This window comes from Monodelphis domestica, chromosome 5 (genome assembly GCF_027887165.1).
Source record: "Monodelphis domestica isolate mMonDom1 chromosome 5, mMonDom1.pri, whole genome shotgun sequence".
Lineage (NCBI taxonomy): Eukaryota > Metazoa > Chordata > Mammalia > Didelphimorphia > Didelphidae > Monodelphis > Monodelphis domestica.
The window spans coordinates 275702488-275725676 of record NC_077231.1 but is presented as its reverse complement, the minus strand read 5'-3'; the positions used below and the strand labels follow the sequence as shown (position 1 = coordinate 275725676).

Sequence of the window (23189 nt, the reverse complement as noted above, 5' to 3'; positions counted from 1 at the left end):
AATACTTTCTGTCAATTATCCAGAGGGCTTAAGCATTCTAAAGGAAATCAGTCCCTTTGTCCAATAACACAAAATAGATACCATTCCCTTGGAATTCCCTTATTACTTCCTAAATGGCATTATTATTTATATTTGTATTTGTCTATATATCTCATTTCACCAACCAGATTTTAAGTTCCTTAATAAAGGAGATAATGCCAATTCTTGAACTTCTTTTGAATCCCTCATAATGCCTATCCCAGCATATTGAACTTAGTAGCCACTCAATAAAAAAAGGTTGATGGATAAACTGAAAAGAAGCCAACAGGAACCTAGGGGTGAATAATTTCCAAAGCTATTTCAATAATGGTGAAGCCTTGAGGCATTTTTTAAAATGCCTATTAGGCTAAGCGAGGAAACATGATAAATGACCAACAAGTAAAATGTCACTGCCGTGAAAGGCAATTAAAACAATGCATGATAGAAGAGAAGTCTTAGGATCTAAGACCTTGGATGTGGACATTATTCAGATTGCTCGACTTGGGGAATAAAAATTGAATGCAATAGTATTGTTAAAAATTCTTAATATGCCATAAATCTGGAAATAGAGCATCGTTTTTCTTAAACAACATATGAAACTTCATCTCCATCACAAAGATCACATGCCTTAGGGAGAAAGTAAGTCATTTTTAAAGTCACAACTCCAAGAACATGGAACTTCTGTCTACCCTGAAGGGTCATGTCATATGTTACTGTTCCCTTTTTATCCTAGGTATATTAATCAATATCACATTGGGGCCTTTACTTTATAAAATAAATGACTACTGTCTCATAGTTTTAAAAAACCCTCTATTAAATCACGCTTTACTTCTACCATACTAAAAATATTGCTTCAGATATATATTTTAGCATTTCCAATGGAAAACACTGAAATATGTCAAAGAAGTTGCTTTATTGAGTGTTTACCAATACAAATGTTTTGAATCTCACTTCAAGGAGCCACTTGGAGTAAGGACTCTCCCCTCTCTCTGCTTCCTTGCCCAGTCCCTAAAATACTCTCTAATGACCCTAAAGATCATCCTAATATTGACCTTTTTTTTTTTAACATTTTAATATACCCGTGTCTATTTGCATCTCTGCTTCTTTGCTTTAAGGACAGCTAGACAACAGCTTTGGCCCCTACCAAGTCATTGATTCCCCTATGAACATCTTGGTAAACCCAAAGGCTACCTTTTAGAAATTGATGACTGACGCATCCTCTTGTGAATTGCGCTTTTGTACATCCTGGGAAGAATGATGCTGTGGCCCCATGCTAGAGGATATTGTGGAAAAGAGAAATTGGGAAAGCATGCAAAAAGACAGGAAAGGCTGAGACCTGTCATTCAAACGAGAGTGTTCTATTTGGAATGTTACTGGGAGAAGCAGTTGAAGAAAGGAACAGACCAACTGAAGGGTTATGTCTTGAACCTTGAAGACAAAAAGGAGAGGTTGTCTTTTGGCTTTGAAGACAGAAGAAAGAAGGACAAAGTCCATCTCTCTCTCTCTCTCTCTCTCTCTCTCTCTCTCTCTCTCTCTCTCTCTCTCTCTCTCTCTCTCTCTCTCTCTCTCTCTCTCTCTCTCTCCCTCCCTCCCTCTCCCTGTCCCTCCCCTTCTCCCTCTCCCTCTCCTTCTCTCTCTCTCTCTCTCTCTCTGCTCTGTTGTGATAATGACTGAACTTCCAAACCTATCAGCCATTTCTCTCAATTGAACTATATTTCACCATCCTACAACCTAAGACTCACTGTAGTATTAGGGAAATCCCCAACCCTCTTACCTCCATTTCTTATCCTTTCTTGACTTCCCCAAATAAATCCCTTATTTAAGATAAAGAAGAGAAAGAGCATTTCATTTGAGACCTCATAAACTCACCCTGAGTTGATTTAGAAGAAGAAGAAAGAAGAAGAAGGAAGGGGGAGGAGAGGAAAAGGGAGGCTGAAGGGATGGAGAAAAAGGGAGGGAGGAAGAAAGAAGGTAACAGCCTGATTTTTAGTTATCAATTACCAATCAAAATAGTCCCTTATTACAATATAGAATGTCTGTTCACTATAAAAAAAAATAGTAAAATGGCATCCAGTATTGATGGCAATAAATAACTGAGGCACAGAACCTCTGAGACAGAAGGGACCTTTCTCATCTCTCTGGTCCCAGTTCATGCCGCAGATGAAGGAACTGGACTCAGTCTATCTTCTCTCTTTAAAACATAATCTCTAAGATGTATATAATCCTGATGAAATTGATTTAGGAAGCAATCTGGTAATCCTAGGAAATTTAGGGAACCCACATCTAGTCCATGAAGAGGAGCAGCATGAAGTGATATAGTCAAAGGACAAAGGTACAAATTCTGGTCCTGCTACACCCTAAGTTAACTATGTGTCAAGACAGTGCCAACCCCTAGGCTTCAGGTTCTTCACCTGCAAAATGAAGAGGTCAGACTTAAACCAAAGACCCTGAACCTTGGGACAGAATGACCAACCTACATCAGCTTCTTTCCAAATCAGAGTCTAGCTCTAGTCCTTACCTCTCATCCAAGAGATGTCAGCTTCTCAGCAATCTTACCTGCCTTGATAATCACATATAACTCTAATAATAGCTAACATCTATATAATACTTTAAGGATTTCAAAGCTTCTTTTTTTTAACCCTTACCTTCCATCTTGAAGTCAATACTGTGTATTGGCTCCAAGGCAGAAGAGTGGTAAGGGTTAGGCAATGGAGGTCAAGTGACTTGCCCAGGGTCACAGAGCTGGGAAGTGTCTGAGGCCAGATTTGAACCTAGGGCCTCCCATCTCTAGGGCTGGCTCTCAATCCACTGAGCTACCCAGCTGCCCCCTCAAAGCTTTTAACAGAAATTATTTCACGGGATACTCACAATCAGTGAGGTAGGTGTTATTATTATTATTATCTTCATTTTACAGATGAACGAATTGAAATTAAAAAAGGTATCCTTTCAATAAAGGATATTAAATAAATATTCTTTAAATAAAATAATGCAGCAGATTCTACTATAATCTACTACTTCCTCAAGGAAGGACTTAAAATTTAATTGGAGAAGGCAGCGAGGAGGCATGGTGGATGGAATGCAAAATTTTGGATAGGGAAGACCTGAGTTCAAATCTTTCCTCAAATACTTCTAGGCAAGTGACTTACTTAACTCTGATTGCCTGGGCCTTTTCAATCTGGTTTAGAGTTCTAAGATAGAAAGTAGGGGGAAGTTAGGTGGCTCAGTGGGGTGAGAGCAAGGCCTAAAGATGGAAAGTCCTGGATTCAAATCTGATGATTCCTGCCTGTGTGAGCCTGGGCAAGTCACTTAACCTCCATAGCTCAAACTGCTCTTCTACCTTGGAACCAATATATAGTATTAATTCTAAAATGGAAGCTATGTTTTTAAAAAAAATAATAATACATAAAATACAAGTTAAAAATTATTTTAAAGATTAATTGAAGTTTGATGAGATAACATCAACATCTGCCTCTGAGGTTCTAGAAACTAATCAAGTTTCCTATTATATGGTTTATGGGGCTTTGGCCCATTCTGCTGCCAATTAACAAAAAAAAAAGTCAAAATGCAGTTGCTTTTTTAAAAGAAAACTAGAAAATGGAATCTTGCTGATTGAAATGACATTTATCCTTCAAAAAAAAATGAAGACACAATGACATTTTCTTTCTTCTTATAATATGACCAAACATCTTGCAGAATGTGTTGGCAGTCTCTCATCAAATTATTCAAACACAGAGAAAAAGAATTGTAGCAAACTGCACAAAACTTCCATGAAATCTAAGACTAGTCCCACAGATTTTGATATTGCATTATAAAAGTTCCTTCCTGTCAATTACCAAAAGAAAAAAAAATCTAAAGCAATTCATGGTAGCTCTGACAGTGACAGACATAAGTGATGATTATTAGATGGTGTCTGAGAAATATTTCTAACAAAATAAATGTGCATCACATTATAGCATATTGTGTATCAAGAAATCTGATGGTACAATTATAGACACTTGAGAAGACTAAACACTGCTGCTGCTCCTTTTTTAAAAAATAAGAAGCTCAAACAAGATGATAAATCGGGAAAATCAAGTCATAGATTGTAGAGCTATAAAAATTGTCTAGTCCAACTGGTCTCTTTTAGAGATTTAAAAGAAAAAAAAAAGTAAAATCCAGAGAAGTTGGTATTTAGGATCATAAAAGGAAGGGGCAAGGCAGGATTTTTCATGCCAACATATTTTTTTTATTCTCTCTCTCTCAGCATCCTAGATGCATTGAGCAGCAGAGATGGGATGAAGCTAAGAGATTTGACAAAGGAGGTACGAGCAGTCCAGAAAAGTATGATCTGATTCCCCCAAGTCACTCTGTATATTAAAAGGCAGAGGCAGCCCTAGAATTTTGTTGTCCAAGTGCAATGTTGTTTCCAACAACTATTACGGCAAGCTACAAAATTAAAGTTTAGCCCTTGTTTCTAGCACTATACATATCTATGATGAAGAGTATAATGAACCACCCTCTCTCCTCTTTGGGTGATTTTTATCAGAAACTATGTTTTGGCAAGGACACAATGTATTTCCTATATGGAAACTATCCTTCTCCCAGTGATGTGGGCAACAGTGGAGAGGATTATGGAAAATCAGGGAGAAAGGTGGCATTTGTAAATATGTGAATTTTTTGAGTGAATTTTCTGGTTTGTTCCTTTTAGAAAACTATTTTAAAAGCTGACAATGATCCCTGTAAATGGAAATGTCACTAGCACCAGGATTTATGAACTTAACACCACCATTTTATTTTTAGACAAGTATTTGTGATTTCAGTGCCATTAGGAGCTCCCAATGAGCAATCTCCCTACAAATGCAGGTCAGCATCTAACTGGCAATTTAGAGTCTGAGTTACCTGATGTTTTGTCAGGGTGACATAAGTCATTATATATCAGAGGGGGCCATGGATCAAAGTCCTAAGGTTATATACACTTCATGGATCCATCTTATAGAAAAGACTACCTATCTTTCATAGAAGAAAATTTTTCTGACTCCTGTCTTATATTAAAGTCTTTCCTGTAGTAAATGGTTTTACACTGACATTATACATATATGCCCCTCTTGGAACTTGCATATATATATAGGGGGAAATTTTTTTTGAGAATTAACTTATTTTTCATTGTTTATTGAAACTGGAAAAAAAATTCTGTACCGAAATGTATACAACTTTGTAATTGTATAAAATCTTAATTCTGCAAGACAAAGGCTGGTAAGTATCATTCACCAAAATGAACACTGAACTAACCTTTCACTGTCAAGCCAATGAAAAGTTCAGATAAACAAGTCAAACACTGGCTTACATATAAGAAAATTTCAAAAGTATATAAATATAAAACAATAGTATATATATATATATATATATATATATATGTGTGTGTGTGTGTGTGTGTGTGTGTGTATGTGTATATATATTATATGTAAATATAAAATAATATTATACATAATAATATATTTAACATACATAAATATAAACCAATATATTTTATATATAAATATAAGCCAATATATTTTATATGTAAACATAAACCAATATTTATATATGTCAATATAAACCAATATATTTACATATATAAATATAAGCCAATATATTTTATATATAAATATAAAACAATATATTGTATAAATAAATATAAACTAATATATTTTATAAACATAAATATAAGCCTATATATATATATAAATCTGAACCAATATATTTTAAACATAAATAAAAAAACAATATATTTTATATATATAAATATAAAACAGATTGAAGAACACATACTGATTTCCCGAAATATATTCATGGTAAAATCCAATGTGAAGCTTCATAGCTGAAATTTTCTTTCATAATCTATATCTTATTTATTTCAATATAAAACCAACTCATAAAAACCAATGAAAGAACAAGCTTATTGGGGAGAGAGACAATTGTTTACTCAGATGAGCAGAAATATATGGAGTTGGGGATAGGGAGCCTATTTATAGAAGGAGAAATGAAAATGTAAAGAAAGAAACAGCCACATGGCAAAATTATCCTCTAGCACTTTGGCTAGAAATCAGTAAGCACAGAAAATGCTAAGGCAAGAAAATGTTAAATCAAAGAAATTATTGTGCATGGAACATTATCAAAAATGACAATTTGTTCCTTAATTTTATTAATTTTACTCTCTGAAAGTAACTTATTTAAGATTCCAAATTATTAACCTAAGCATGGATATATTTAAAGGTTGACAATTAAAGTCTAAATATTGTTAGGTGGATTACAAATGAATTTGAAACGTTCTAAAAAGAAGTCCCTAGTTGTTACATGGAACATATTAGACACAGATCTGTAAGCTAGCACAAACTAGCACGTACACATGCACAAGCACACACACAATTTCATTTGTAAAATCTACTCATTGACTTCAAAGCAACTTGAAATATCGAACATTTTAATTCCTATTTATCACAGAAATATGGAATAAGACACTAGGATGAAAAATGAAAAAGGATGGTAATAAGGGGAAAAGAAAGCCAGCACAGATAGCAATTTACCAACACCATGCAGTCAAGTCTTCCCATCTCTGTTCTGACCACTACAGCTAATACCTTGGAAAACCCTTCTATGACCATGGCCACCATAACTTTGAGCCAGGCAAAGAGTGCTGCCAAATTAGTTCATCTCATAAGGTGGTTCTCTCTACTGAGCAAGTACTCAAGTCAACTAGTCAACAAGCACATATTAAAGGTTTTTAATGTGGTAGGCACTGGGATCCAAAGAAAGGAAGAGGGAACTCAATGCTCTCAAACTCTCAAGGAACTCAGAGTCTATGGAGGCATCTCATGTCACAACTCAGAATGCATTTTCTCATAAAAATGAGAAGAGTGCTTAAATTCTACAATACCATTATCTTTCTTTTACCATTAAAAAATGAATAAACTCAAGTGGTTGACTTGGGAAGCCTGTTGTCCACACATAAGCTTCTTTTACCTAAAGAAATTAAGAGGACTGAAATAAAAGAAATTCTTTCTTCCTTTTCCTCTCTTCTCACTAAGACAATCATAAAGACATTGGGTCTAGAAACATTTTCAAAGAAAACAGAAAATCTACCCCAAAGTATGGGCATTCAATTCTCCCATCCTCTCTGCTGCTCCATTGGAAGTGATGTGTGTGGGAGAGGGGGGGGGGGGGGGGAAGAGCATTCAGTTTTCTGAATCTGAATAAATTTCTTTCTCAGAGAACATCTAGTAAAAACCTGAAGAAGAATCATCTCCATAACATGTTTAGTCAACCAATAAAAAAGCACTTTAAAAAGCATCTATTATCATTGTGCTAAGTACTGGGGATGCAAAGGCAAAAATATTCCCTGCTCTCAAGAAGCTTGTCTTCTATTGAGAGAGACTATCTATCTGTCTATCTAGCCATCCATCTATTTATTCATATATATATATCCATTCATCCATCCATCTCTCTCTATCCATCTATCACCAACTCCATTTATCTTTATCTATCTATCCATCTATCTCTATCCATCCATCTTTCTATCTACCTATCTACCTATCTATCTTTTTATACATCTATCCATTTATCTATCTGTCCATTCACTATCCATCTGTCCATCTGTCTATCCATCTATTTATTCATATATCTATCCATCCATCCATCCATCCATCTTTCTCTATCCATCTATCACCAACTCATCCATCTATCTTTATCTATCCATCTCCATCTATCTATCCATCTATCTCCATCCATCCATCCATCTTTCTATATACCTATCTATCCACCCATCTATCTTTTTATATATCTATCTATCCATTTATCTATCTATCCATTTACCTCCATCTTTCAATAATGCATACTGGTAAATATACACACATATATGTATGCATGTACAAAATATATGTTGCCATTCAATTATTTCAGGCATGCCTAACTCTTCATGACCCCATGTAGCATTTTCTTGGCAAAGATACTGGAGTAGTTTGCCATTTGCTTCAACAGCTCATTTTACAGATGAAAAAACTGTGTCAAACAGGATTAGATGATTTCACTAGGGTCACAAAGCTACGCCACATACAGAACATATAAAATAACATAAAAGGAAAGTTTGGAGATGGAGAGCTCTAGTAGGTGGAAGGCAGAGGGAAAGGGATCAGGAATACAAGTGATAATATAGTACCCACCCCAAAAACAAACAAGAGGAACCAGTAAGCTCCCAGTGCAGCCTATCTCATACCAGAATAATGAAAAATTTCCCTTATATTAAGCATAAATTTGTCTCTCAGCAATTCCTTCCCAACTTCCTTCAGTGGAAAAAGTATTGGATATGGAATCAAAGACCCTAGGGACTTAAGGAAAATCTTTTAACTCCTCTGGAATCACGTTTTTTCAACTATAAAATGAAGGAGTTGAACAAGAAGAGCATAAAGGTTAATCCTTCTAATTCCAAATTTATAATTGTGCGATTGAGTTTCTGGCATCTGAGAGCAAGCAGAATAAGCTTAATTCCTTCTGCATTTTGACTATAAAGGATCAAGATAAAAGAGCATTTTGGTCTGAAATGATGGTTTGCTAGCAATTGCCTTTTAATATTCTCATTTCACCATAAATAACATTCTGACATTTTCTGTCAAAATCCATGTTTCCAGGTAAGCCATTAAATAGCAAGCAACTAACAGTTGTAACTTGCTATTTGCACAATGTTTTACATTTCTCAAAAATCTCCCAACACACATAAACTCACACTCAAGCTCTCTACTCCAAGCCAAACTCCTTTACTCATCAATATAATTCTTCAATTGCCCTAGAAGACAGCATGGTATAATAGAATGCCTTCAGGATTTATACTTAAAGGACCTGAATGCAATTCCTAGTTCTTTACTTTTGTGGCCTCAGTTCCCTCATCGGTTAAATGGAAGATTTCAATTGGATTCTCTCTAAAGTCTCTTCCAGTTCTAACTATAAGACCCTGTGAGGGGTCTGTATAGGAAGGTACAGTGAATATGTTGTCAAGGCAAAGTCAAAAAGATTCATTTTCCCAAGTTCAAATCTTGCCCTCAGATACTTTCTAGCTGTGTGAGCCTGGGCAAGTCACTTAATCCTGTTTGAATCAGTTTTCTCATCTGTAAAATGAACAAGGAGAGAGGGAAGGAATTTGGAACTCAAAATTATTTTAAATGAATGTTAAAAATTATTTTTATATGTAAGAAACTAAAAATATTCTTTTAAAAAAAAAGATCCTATAAGTTTTCTGATAAAAAGCTTTCTTTGAAACCTCTTCTTGGTTCTGGAATATATCAAACACTGGAGCTAGAATCACAGAGGAGTTATTGTGTGTGTGTATTTCTATAGTCATTAAAAGCCAAGAAAACGGGCAAAGTGAAAGTAATAGCATTGGTGCAACAGAGGAAAGAAATACAAAAAGTGCCCTGTCAATTCAGAGAAGAAAAGGGGCAAAGAATAAAGGGAAAAGGGGAACAAATCATCATCATTGATCAGACTTTCTCTATTTCCTCTTGCAATATAGACATTCACCTACAGCAAGGTCACTCAGCAGGTAAATATTATTTGAAAAAGCATGAGGAAATAGCCAGAAAAAATTTTATTCGAAGAAAGACACTACTGTCCGAGGAGATTAGTTGCTTTAGGTGTTATCCATCCTCCTAATAGTTTCCTGGCCATACAAAAGGCCAATATCTACAAATCGATTACTGAAAAGAATCACAAAAAACTACATTGCAGCAAAATCAAAAAATTAGAGCTGGAAAGGGCCTTAGAGTAGACAGAATCTATTTGGGGCAACCCATATTGAAAAAAGACACTCCAACATAAGTATAACAAGTAGTATTGACATTCAACTGTTTTTCTGTTGTTTCTTGACTTTTTATAACCCCATCTGAGGTTTTCTTGGCAAAGATATTGGAGGGGCTAGCCATTTCCTTCTCCAGATGATTTGACAAATGAGGAAACTGAGGCAAACAGAATTAAATTATTTACTTGCTTAAAGTCACATAATTAGAAGGTGTCTGAAGCCAAATTTGAACTCAGATATTTCTGACTTCACCAATGTATAATTCCAAGAGCTGCCCCATCAAGTGGTCTTTTTTTTTTTCTAGTCTATTTTTAATGGTCTGGAAAAAGGAAGAACAACTCGTCTCCTTAAGGAGCTCTTCTATTCCTGAACTGTTCTAATTAAAAGAATTTTTTTTCATGATATTGTTTCTGATTCCACCTTCCAAGGCCAAAAGGAAGAAGTCTAAGATTTCTGTAATATGACCACCCATTCCAAAGTCTTCTCTTCTCAAAATCTAAACCCACATAGGTTTTTCAATCAATCCTAATGTCATTTGGATGGGGGATTATTGAGCTTTCTGGTTCCCCTCTTCTGGAGTCACTTTCCCCAAACAGTAACCATTAAAAAATCATGGTGGATGTTTCAGACACCTATGAGAGATGTTCATTAATCATCTCTTTAATGATCTGTTCTTGAATATTCCCAGGAACAGAACCAGAGGCCTGTTTACATTTTTTTTTTACAGATCTTATTTATCATTTACAGATCTTATTCTTTCTTTATTGAAAATGGAGGGAATATTTGCCATTTCCCCAACCTGCAGTGCCTCTTCCCTTATCTGCTAGTTATATTCATACCTGAAGTCATAACTCATCTGTAATGTATTTTTTAATTCATGAAGGGAATAGTGTTTGGCATTCAATTTTTCTAGTCTTCTTATTTTTGAGTGTTCCTAAGTATTCTTCAGTCTAATGACACTGGCTTCCTTTCTGTTCCATGAATAAGACTCCAGGGGTTTTATCTCCCTGTCTCTCATGCCTGGAATGGTCTCCCTTCTCAAATCCTTTTCTTGGTTTCAAATCCCAAATAAAAGCCCATCTTCTACATGAAGTCTTTCCCAATTCCATTTAATTCTAGTGCCTGTCTTACCTTAATTATTTCTTACTTTTCCTTCATTTAGTTTGTTTATATATATTTGTTGGTTTGTTGTCTTCCCCATTAGACTTTGAAAAGGACTTCTGCCTCTTTTTTTAATCTTTAGTGCCTAGCACAAATCATAGTAGGCAAAAAACGTTTGTTGACTTACTGTCACTACCTCCCTAATTATCTTGGCCATCAACTGATAGGATATATATTCAGAGCTCAAAGGTACCTAAAGAGGCCATCTAGCCCTACTGGCTCATTTTATTAATGAGAAAAATGACATGTAGAAAGTTAAGTCACTGTGGGTCCACAAATAGCAATGGTCATGGCTAAGATTTTCTTTATGGCAAAGAAAAAATAATTCAAATTGAGTAATTTTAGCTTCTGTACATCATCAGTTATCATCATTTCATCTACCCATGTTGTCCTTAGTTTTCCTTGTGCTTTCACACTCATAAAACAGTCCTTATAGCACTGTGCAACGTCGTGTATCCATATATGTTGTTGCATACATCTTATTTATCTCACCAATTTATCTCACCACTGATCGGTGAGTTCCCTAAGCATTAGAATCAGTCTTTTAAGGTCGTTCCCTTTTTTTCCCATTTATCATATTTTTAAAGTTTTCAATAACTGCTCCCCTGGATAGCTGAAAAACTCCATTCTAGAAAATGTTCCTGTCTGGGGAGAGGGAAGAAAGAGAGAATGAGAGAGAGAGAGAGAGAGAGAGAGAGAGAGAGAGAGAGAGAGAGAGAGAGAGAGAGAGAGAGAGAGAGAGAGAGAGAGAGAGTGTGAGAGAGTGGTTAAATTTGAAAATCAAGCCCTGAGTCTTAGCTAAATAATCCTTTGTTACTTCTAACTGCCATGGGAGTTTGAGAGAAATTGACTCCAGGAAATGCTCCTTATTTTTTCTTCTGAATAGTTTCTATCTACTTTCTCAAAATGTAGGCTACCTGTCAAATGTTGCTCATCTTTTCTATCCTTCTGTGACATAAAATACAGGGAAGAGTGGTCACTTCCCCCAGATGGTTATCTTTTTCATTCCAGGAACCAATGATTATTTGTCATGAAAATCAGATCAATTTCCTCTTGTTTTAACATATGCTTTTTGAAGGATAAAAATATCATTAAGATAAATTAATAAGTCATTAGTTGCTCTGCTTTTGGCAGAGAGAAAGCTCCAGCAACTGTGTAGATAATGAAAGAGTCTCCCATTACTCCTAAATTGTGATTTATCTGCCAGATTTCTCATCTGCTTCCTAAACTCTTCCATTTCCCCTTTCTGTTCAGGTGGTCTATAGTATATATGAATGATAAAATTACCTGTTCCTCCTTCCACTGATCTTCACCCACATATTCCCTACCACATTTTCCCCCCTTCTGGTTCCTGTATTTCTAAACATGAATATACTCTTTTTTCATTTAGAGAGATAAAGAGGAAAAGAGAGAATTTTATATTAATATTATTGTTTATATGGCTGTCACTCATCAATGAATTCCCTGAAGAAGAAAAAAAATATGACTTTTTAAAAAATTTAACTGATTTCATATCACCTTTGATTCTTTTCTTCTTCAATTTTTCTTGGAATCACTAAACAAGCATCTTGTGTGCTCACACAATTGTAGATTTGAGGTTGGAAAAGTGCTTGAAATCCATCAAGTCCAACCCCTTATGGTGAGGAAAATCAGGACCAGAAAGGGAAAAATTAGCTGTTCATTGCCATACAAGTAATATATGGCAGAACTGAGCCTGGAACCCAGACCTTCTCAAACCAAATCTAGCACTTTTTCCACTGAACTGTTTTTATAAAAGTTTAATTCAATATAAAATGCTACCATATTCTTCTATCTAGCATGTTTTATTTTAATTAAGCATACCCATCAAGCTCTATAGAGCACTCACAGGTCTTACACCACCAAGTTTCTGAGATATCTATGAGGTCATCACACTAGGACCTGTAATCCATTATCCTTGTTGCCAAACTTCAAGATGTCTAAATATATATGAAACTAAAGATTTTGCTCTTGACTACTTTAGCAGATTTTTTTCTCCTCTGTACTTCTGGATGTCTCACCCATACATAGGCATTTCCAAAATCTACATCTCCAGCCTGTTTCTCTCTCACCTCTTGTCTGCTTTCATTGTCCTCAAAACTCATTTTCTGCATTCCTAGCGAGGCATCTTCACACATGCTTTTTATCCTGCCTTGTGTCTTCTTTTCCATTTCTATAAATTCCTACAGTTCCTCTAATACTCCGCTTAAGTCCCATCTTTCCTGAATAATCTCTTCCTGTAATACTGAGCACTTTTCATATTCTGCCTACATTGACTTCCAGTCTTGAATGAAATCCCAAAGACCATCTAGTCTAATCCTTACTCGAAACATGAATTCTGTCTATACTATTCCCAATACATAGCTATTGAATAATCTATATCAGAGTCTTCAAAACTTTGGGGAGGTAGGGAGGGGAGGAAGGGAGAAAACTTGAATTCTAAAATAAAAAAAAAGATTGTCAAAATTATTTCCTCATGTAAATGAAAAAATTTTAAATTAAGAAAGTTAAATACTCCTCATATATGATTTAGGAATAAAGTTATTTCTCTATTATACATTATTGTGTAATTGACAAATGAACATATCATTAGCAAAGAGCAATAGAAAGTCCTATAGGATACTGTGCTATGTGATAATAGTGGTATATAATAAAAGTAACCATATTGTCAAAAAATAGCTATCAAGCATTTGATTTGACTACTTCTAGAGTTAAGAAACTCACTATGTCATGAGGCAGTACATTCTCTTTCTATGCCTCTCAATTTACTAGTAAGCTTTCCCTTACCCTGAATCAAAATTTAATTTCTTAATAGTTCTAGCTTTATCCTCTGGCTCCAAAGAGAAAAAGGGAAACTCCATAATAGCCAAAGACAGCTACAACATCCACATCCGCACACATCCTCACAAAGTTGTCTGTTCCCTAGGCTAAAATTCACATGCCCCGAATTGATCCAAAAATTCACAGAGCCATGGACCCATAAGACATAATTTTGAGATTCTTCTAATAAAATGAGATTATCACTCTCCTTTTTAAAATAAAGTACCCATCCTGATTCCCTTGAAAGGGAAGGACTTGGAGATATTCTAATGATGTAAAAAAAAAATAAAAGACAAAATATTTTTAATATGAAAGATGGTATCCAGAAATAGTTGTGGAATAGTCTATATATTGTCTGACTAGGGAATAGTATGGGAAAAACATTCAAGAAGGATTGATGAACCCAGAAATTCTCCTTCCTTTCATCTACCTCCACCTGTGATTCTTTCCTCCCTTGGCTCTCTTTTCCACATGTTTCTTGAGGAGAAACCATTAGCCAGAAAAAGTCTAGTGACCTTGCTCTCTTATAGGAATCAAGGACCAGTTTTGCTTAATGAAACACTTTTTTTCTCATTTTTGTTCTAGTTGGTCTGCAGGTGGGGAATATGACATAATAACGTCAGAGATTTTACTCATCGATCAATAATCAATTCATTTTCTTCTTTTTTTCTTTCAAAAAAATTTTTGTTAAATGAAATGGCTCTGGGGGGAGGAGTAAGAGATGGGGAGACTTGGGAGATATAGAAACAAGAGATATAAAAATGTGCTTTTTTAACATAATAAGAGATAAGAAGGACCCACTTCTTGATAAGAGCTTTCTCTAGACAACAACGATTGAAGTCTTAGAATACCCCAAGCACGTATAAATCTGGCATGTAGTAGTGAAGTCTGAGTTCAGGTGGCATAACATAAATCTGTAATTTATATGTATGTGAAAGCAAATAGAGGCAGAATCTGAGACCAGAAACATGGTGATTGATTAGGAGATGTTCGTTTCAATTAGTGGTTTCTCCCTCTTATTTTATTGCTGATTCCCCATTCTCTTTATGTCTAGCAGTTATCATGGTGATTGCTCAAAGACCATAAACCCTGATATATTCATCAATAAGCTTCCCTATTCCCTTTCCAGGTAGCATACAGCCTTGTTGGAGGCTCCTTCACACCCATACAAATCAGAGAATTAAATGTTAAATAAAAATGGGTTCTGAGCGCTGCTACCCATCAGCTAGTGCAGTTAACAATTTCTCCTTCTCTCTCTCTCCTCCTTCTCCCTTTTTCTTGCTCACCCCATGCATAAACTCTCTCCCACCCACTGCATTACAATCACATTACCATCATCTCTAGATAATCAAAACCAGCCCACATTCCAGCAACATTCAAAGGTTTTCCTCTGTGCCTAGATACAGAGGGATGGGAATATTCTCTTTACTATAAATTCCCATATTGGAAAGCAGTTTTGATTTCTAAATGTCCAGGTTTGCATTTTCCCAGGAGTAATTTACTCATAAAATTATACAATTCATCATTATCCCTTGATTTACAGAGTTTCTTTCAATCTTGAAACTTACAATATAATCATAAAGGGAGACAGGACAAAAGCCTACCTTCCCGGATTGCTGTGAAGGGAGTACCTTCTTCCTCCTGGAGCCGAATCACCTTCAGAGCCACTAGTTTCCCATTTACCCTTTGAAAAGAAAGGAAAAAGAGGAAGCAAAAATTAAGAATGAAAATATGTTCCAGTGACAGTCCCAATTGTCTTCTCTGGTGTGTCCTGTACTTTCTCACTGTAAATGTCAATGATTCAGTTATGCCATGTGAAGACACATTTTGGAGAGGTGAATTTCCATATCATCAGTTTTTAAAATATTCACACTTGCACAATCCAAGAATTAATCTCAGCTTCCCTGAGTCAGTCCACATTGCTTTTAAGAACTGAATTTAAAACTTTTGAGAAATCACTGTTGGGAAAACATGCCATAATGTAGTTGTACGAACTTTTGATTATTTGATTACAGATTGAGTTAAACCAAATAATTCTCCTTTTCCAATAGCTCCATGCCTTTTCCTTCACTTGGTCCTCTATCAGTTCTCTTACCATGAACTCTTCCCTCTTCCCCAGTAATTCATGTCAATAAAAATCTTTAAATCACCTACTTTAAAATACAAGTCACTAGGCTAGGAATACAAAATTAAATAACAGATGATCAGTTTATAGCAAGGAGGGTCCAATTCTTCTGATTACTTTAGGTTTTCTTGAATTTCCCATTATTGATAGATTACCAGATTCCCAAGTACAAGGGGAAACTTACTATGTTACAGAATCATGAAACTACAATTAACAAAATTTAATTTTGGAAGGATCCCTTAACAGATGCTTTATTCAGCCTTCCACAAAAGGGATTTCCTACTCTAACACAGCTGCCAAGGGGTCATTAAAGACATTCAATGAGTGGAAAAATAGTACTTCCTGAAGCACTGAAGTACTTCCCCTACCCCTTTTGCCTGGCTCTAATTGTTGAGAAGTTTTCCCTAAGAGTAAGTCAATATTTGCCTCTGCTACTCCACTACTCCTGGTCCTGTTCTCCAGGTACATGAGGAACACATCTAAAAGTCTTTAAACTCATTATAGTCTCTAAAACAACTAGAAGGCAGTTGCTATTATGTCTCCTGCAAGTCTTTTATTCTTTTTTTCAGGCTAAACATCCAAGGTCCTTCAATTTATTATGTCTCCTGCAAGTCTTTTATTCTTTTTTTCAGGCTAAACATCCAAGGTCCTTCAATTATTCCTTATGTAACATCAACTCAAAAATCCTTCACCACCATGGTTACCCTAATTTGGACTTTCTCCATCCCTTTCTAAACTATAGCATATGGAATGGACCATAATAATCCCAAGACAAAGCACTGAAGGACCATCATCTCTTTATTCCCAGAACCGATACTTCTCTCAACATTACATCAGGTTTTTGACCCTCATGCCATATTGTAGAACCAAACTGCACTTATAGCCCACTAAAATCTCCAAATCTTTTTTCATAACTTTTGACTCACTCTGCTTTTCCCATCTTGGCTTGGGAAGTTGACTTTATTGAATTAGAGTATAAAACTTCTTATTTATTTCTATTTGGTTTCATTTTCTTAGAGTCATCCCAATGCTCCAGCCTGTAGTGATATTTTTGGATCCTGACTGTCACTCAGAGTGCTAGTCATTCCTCTGAGTTTTGTGTAGCCTGAAAATTTGATCAACATATCATCTATCATTTTATCCAAGTCACTGATGGAACTGTAAAACAGCATCGGACCATGCCTAGATTCCTCATGCCAAGCTAATATTGAATCCTGAATCAATATGCCAGGAATTTGACCACTTCAAAAACTATCAGACTGTATTACTGGGAGCCCACTTCTCTCTTTCCCACAAAAACAGTATGACATCCTTTACTAAATACTTAGCTATGGCATAAGCCAACCAAATTTAGTGTTCTAATATAATAGTTTTAACCTGGTCAAAACAGGGAGTAATATGACCTGTCCTTGGTGAAACCATGAAACAATTCAGGTTCTTGGTAACTGCCTTTGTTACGAATTCATTAATGATTTATTTAATTATCTGCTCTAGAATTTTCTCAGGAATAGAAGTCAAGCTCATTGACCCACATAGTTGAGAAACTCAATTCTTTCCCTTTTTTGTGCAGGTTTACAAGACCTAACTGGAACATAAATATGATCCTTCTGTTTTATTGAGAGATGAGGGAGGTAGGGATGGTAAACTACTTTAGGCATTGCTTCTTGGTAGAAAAGATAGCCTACGTTCCTCAAGATCAACAGAGAATCAAGTACTTTCACATGAATTTGAAGATAGGATGTAGTGCATACCTCTGCTAAATTTTTTTTTCTCAATCTTTTTGAGCTCACCATCCAGGATCTCAAGAGAAATAAAATAAAGCTAAGACTGCAAAGATTCTCTCACTAATTTCTTCCCACCTCCCTTTCTCTAATAACATCATTTCGCTGGCACTGTCCCTCATAAAAAATAGATAAATACAGACATAAATATATATGTAAGTATATATTTGCAACTCTTTCCCCCAAGGAGGATAATGACCTTGTTTTTGCCACTGGATTAAAACCTCATCTTTTGCTTTATTTTAGAAGTAATACACCTACTATTTCAGAAGATTCTGCATTTAAGGGAGGCAGTAGTCAAAACAGGGAAACTAGGTTGATGTCCCCAGTAGTTTTCATTAACATGTCAGAATACAATACAAATCAAATGCAGAGGAATTCAAGGTTAATAATACAATGGAAAATGACTCAGTATTGAATGTCTCTTAGAGCTATTCCTCAGAACATAGAATACCTACAGTAAATAGCACATGCTTCATTATACTAGAAAAGTTTCTCTTTAAATAACCACTTATCATTTACAAAGAACTTTCCTCATAGCAACCGTGAAGATGGTAAGGATTAAAACTGATGAAGAAGAAGAAAATACCCATCTCTTCCTTTGAGGAGATCATGCTATGAAAAGTTAGGACAACAAATTTATCCAACAGGCAGCTGAGCACAGAGCCCTGGGGCTGATAGCACCCCCAAGACCACCTGTCCCTACTCAAACCTAAGCCTCTCAGTCATCTAACAGAGAAGAAACTCCTATGGAGAAGAGGCCAACCATCCCCACCAACTGTCAAGCAGCTGCCACACACAGGACAGGCAAGCCAGCTTGTGCCAGGAAAGTCATCATCACCATCCCTTGACCAACATCCCTTCAGATCCAAAAGGAGATGGCCCAAGGCTGTGAACCCAAGAGTTTTGGGAATAATCTGTAGCTAGTAAAAATGCAGGAAAGAAAGTTCTTGTCACCAAAATCCTTGGAGCTGCCAAATGGTTCAAAATCTGAAACTAATATTATTTCATCCATGGGAAATGACATTTAAAAAAGTCATTATCATCTGCTTTGCAAGGACCAACTGAAGATAACTTTTCCATCAATTTTTCCATCTAACTTTAAGCTGAAACTTTCCATCTATGTTGCCTCCAACATTAGAATATAAACATATTAAAAGCAGGAATTGTTTTACTTATGTGTGTGTGTATGTGTACAAGCAGGGTCCCTAACTGATTCTCTCTCCCACCAACCACAGTGACTACTACAAATCTCTTCATCCTTCCCCCAGCTTCCCAATTCCCTCCATTTCCCCATTCTCTTAGCTCAGGACTTCAGCTCATGTATTACCCAACAGATAAGTCTCTTCAAGGAAAGATTCCTCTTCTCTCTTCCTCATTTCACATTCTGCAGACATCCTTTCCCTATCATCTCCTTCTTCACTCCTGGTTCCGAATGAAAGGCAAGTCTTTTTCCTTGTCAAGGTCAACATCTCTTCATGCATCCTTAACCCCATCATCTCTCATCTTTATCAAACTGCCTCCACTATCGGTCCCATTCTCTAATTTTCAACCTCTTCATTTCCACAAGCTCTTTCTTTGCATCTCATAAATATGCCCATTTCTCCCCTCACATAAAAAACTCACACTTGATCTAACTACTCCTGCAAGCTTCTCACCTCCTTCTTGGCCAAAGTCCCCGAAAAAGACATCAACACTAGCTTCCTCTGTTTTGTCCACTCATCCTCTTCTAACCCCTCTGGAAAGGAGAAGCACGTACAGACTCTAATCATCTCTCTCCTGAATTATGATAGCCTTCAGATTGTTCTCTCTGCCTCAAGTCTCTCTACTCCAATCTCTTCAAAACTCATCTACAAAAGTAGCTTTCCTAAAGCACTGGAAGTTGCCATGTTTTCTTTCTACTCAATGAACTCCAGGAGTTTCCTATTCTCGAAGACCAAATATAAAGTTCCTTCTTTGGCATGCAAAGCCCTTTACAACGTAGACCCTTCCAATCTTTCCAGTCTTCTTGAGCCTAGCTACCTTTTGTATGTTCTCTGATCCATGGACACTGGGCTATTTGTTATTCCTGACACACTACATCCCCACTCTCTGTGCCCTGGCCGTGGCTGTTTCTTCCAACTAAAATTCTCTCCCTCTTCCCATCCCTGGTTTCCTTCAAGATGTAGCTCAAATACTTCTTTCTGCAAGAAACCTTCCTAAGCCCACAACTCTTCTCTACTCCTTCTAGCAAATTACTTCCTATATAAAAAGTAAAGTCATATCTTCTATGTACAGAATGATTTCCATGTTTTCCCCTCCACTGTGTGAGCTCCTTGTGCACAGAAACTACATTCTTCATTTTCTTTGTATCCCCAGGACTTAGTACTGTGGCTGGAACATATTGAATGCTTCATTCAAAAATAAAGCCCGACAAGTCACTTAAGCCCATTGCCTAGCCCTTACCACTCTTCTGCCTTGGAACCAATACACAGTATTGATTCCAAGACAGAATACACAGTATTGATTCCAAGACAGAAGGTAAGGGTTTAAAAAAAAAAATAAAGCCCAAGGGGGACCCAACTAGGAGGTTCAGTATTCTAAGAACCAGGTCAGGAGATGGGAGGTCATGAATTCAAATCTGGCCTCAGAAACTTCTTAGCTGTGTGACCCTGTGCAAGTCACTTAAACCACCCTGCCTGGCCCTTACCACTCTCCTGCCTTGGAATCGATATACAAGGTAAGGGATTTTAGAAGAAGAAAAAGGAAGAAGGGAAAGAAAGAAGAGGAGAAAGCATAATTATTTCCTTAAATACAGTGCACGTTTCTGCTCAACACTTGGCATCACCTCCAATATATAATGATTTCAGGAGGTCACTGGCTCTCTCTCAATTTTCTCATCTATAAAATCATTGACTCAGAAGAGATGTTTCTTGAGGTTCCCTTCAAGTCTATAACCTTGTGCACTAAAGATGATCTTATAGAAGGAAGGTCTCTTAGTATTCTCACTAGTGTCCACCCCACAAAGACTTCTGAAATTAAAAAGCATTATATCACTGTCATAGAGTTTCAAGCATAGTTTACATTTGTTTTCATTACTTTTTCTATGGTGGTTAGGTAATATAATGGATAAAGCACTGAATTTAGAAGTTCATGGCACAATTTGACTCTGGTCTCAAATACCTTATGGCCAAATGACCTTGGACATCAGGAATCATCCTCAGCCCCAGTTAACTAATCTATGAAATAGATAAAACACCAGCATGGACTTTGGTGGCAACGCTGACTTTCAAATCAAATATCCTGGTCAATTAAAGCTCTTTATCAATGGTAAAGCATTATGAATGCCAAGTCTTATCATTCCCCCTTCATCCAGAACGCCGTTAAATATGGTAGAGGAGCCACAAGACTAGCGTTCTCTTTCAATGCTGTCTCATACTGAAAACTTTTTCATTTTTCCATTTGTAGAAATGAGAGCTTCATGAGTTGACTCATCTTCCTTCAACCAGCAGAAAAGTTCCCACTGACTGCAGCCAGCATTCTTCAGTAATCTGATCACATAGCACTTCATCAGCAGCTAACACCCACAGTCCAACTGCTTCACTGGGTTGCTATTAATGTGATTGTATTGATTATAAAATTGCTCTCTTAACCTTAGAACTGTTGTGACTTTCTCCCTTCTTAATTAGTTTTTCTCTGGGTGAATGGGCACTCATTGACTACTGAACTTCTGAGTACTTTTAAGTATTACCTTCTGCTATAAGATAAAATGTAAAATTTACAAGACCTGAGATTTGTGAAGCAGAAAAAGGCTTAAAGCAAGAATAACTTAACAATGCAAAGTTGAGTATGGAACTACAAGGAAAAAAATAGATCTTTAAGGAAGAGACACAACTTTCAGGCATGTCTTTTGACTTGTGTTGAGTCAGAACTTTGAAATACAAAGGCAAGAGTCAAGAGACACCTAGAAAGAATAATTTATTTCAGCATTTAGAAGCAGTCTGAATGATGGTGTAGAGCTAACATTCTAAAGGGAGAGAAAAAACAATGTTCCCTTCAAAATCTGAATGTTCTCAAAGGGAACTAAAGCAGTTAAAAAATAAAAACAAAAGCTTTGGAAGTGAAATGGGTCTATTCTGAGAGTTTTAAGAGGGAAGACAGTGGGAAGAATTCTCATAATTGGGGTCCACAACGAGAATACACAAACATAGAAGGGGTGGGTGTGAGAATTGGGCATAAGATTAACTTCATCCTTATTAGAAAATGCAAAGGAGGGATGGATACCAAGCACATACACACACACACACAAAATGGTGTAGAAAAACACCATACCAAAGCAGGAACAAGCAGAAATGGAGTAAGAGGTTAAAAAGCAAAATAATACCAAGGAGGATATGTTTGTTATTAACATTCCTAAGACTTTTAAAAAATGCTGTTCAAGCTATAAGGAATGAACATGTCAAATGACATAGCTTAATCCTTGAAGTTATTCTTAAATTCCAGTCCTTCTCATTTCTAATATGGTTGGGGAATTCTCCAAGCATCCACACTGGTCTCTTTTATCTCCACTTTTCCTGGGTTAATTTCCTTTGATGCATTTTAATCCATGAGATCTTACCAATCGTTCCTCTCATTCTTTGAAGTTTGCTCTTTTCCTTACTCTTTGAAATCTCCTCTGATAAAAGCAGTAGGACAAGTCAGACTCATAACCAGATTTCCCCTCCTCCTCTATCAAAACTCTAGGAGACATCAGTTCCTCCCAAGGTTGATATCATTTCTAATTCTTCTCTGTTAAAAAGTATCAGATTATGAAGAAAGTGGCTTAGTCAAACCAAATCTCAGATGAAGGAAGGAAGGAAGGAAGGAAGGAAGGAAGGAAGGAAGAAGGAAGGAAGGAAGGAAGGAAGGAAGGAAGGAAGGAAGGAAGGAAGGAAGGAAGGAAGGAAGGAAGGAAGGAAGGAAGGAAGGAAGGAAGGAAGGAAGGAAGGAAGGAAGGAAGGAAGGAAGGAAGGAAGGAAGGAAGGAAGGAAGGAAGGAAGGAAGGAAGGAAGGAAGGAAGGAAGGAAGGAAGGAAGGAGGGAAGGAAGGAGGAAGGAAGGAGGGAAGGAAGGAGGGGAGGAAGGAGGGAGGGAAGGAGGGAGGGAAGGAGGGAGGGAAGGAGAAGAGAAGAAGAAAGAAGAAAGAAAGAAAAGAAAGAAAGAAAGAAAGAAAAGAAAGAAAGAAAGAAAGAAAGAAGAAAGAAAGAAAAGAAAGAAAGAAAAAGAAAGACAAGAAAGAAAGAAAGAAGAAAGAAAGAAAGAAAGAAAGAAAGAGAAAGAAGAAGAGAGAAGAGAGAGAGAGAGAGAGATGAGAGAGAGAGAGAGAGAGGGGAAGAGGAAGGAAGGAAGGAAGGAAGGAAGGAAGTGAAGGAAGGAAGGAAGGAAGGAAGGAAGGAAGGAAGGAAGAGAAGGAAGGAAGGAAGGAAGGAAGGAAGGAAGGAAGGAAG

General features: G+C 36.5%; 1 protein-coding gene across 7 annotated transcripts in view; it reads right to left on the bottom strand.

Moving 5' to 3' along the window:
* Positions 1 to 23189, bottom strand: part of CDK14 (cyclin dependent kinase 14) — a 648447-nt gene that overhangs the window by 389025 nt on the left and 236233 nt on the right. For all 7 annotated transcript variants that reach the window (XR_008912449.1, XM_056800182.1, XM_056800184.1 and 4 more), the window contains one exon: positions 15424 to 15503. Coding sequence is in view for 6 of the 7 variants with exons in the window: in XM_056800182.1 (XP_056656160.1) it covers positions 15424 to 15503 (80 nt within the window). In the remaining variant the exon portion in view is untranslated. The remainder of the gene's footprint in view (positions 1 to 15423; positions 15504 to 23189) is intronic.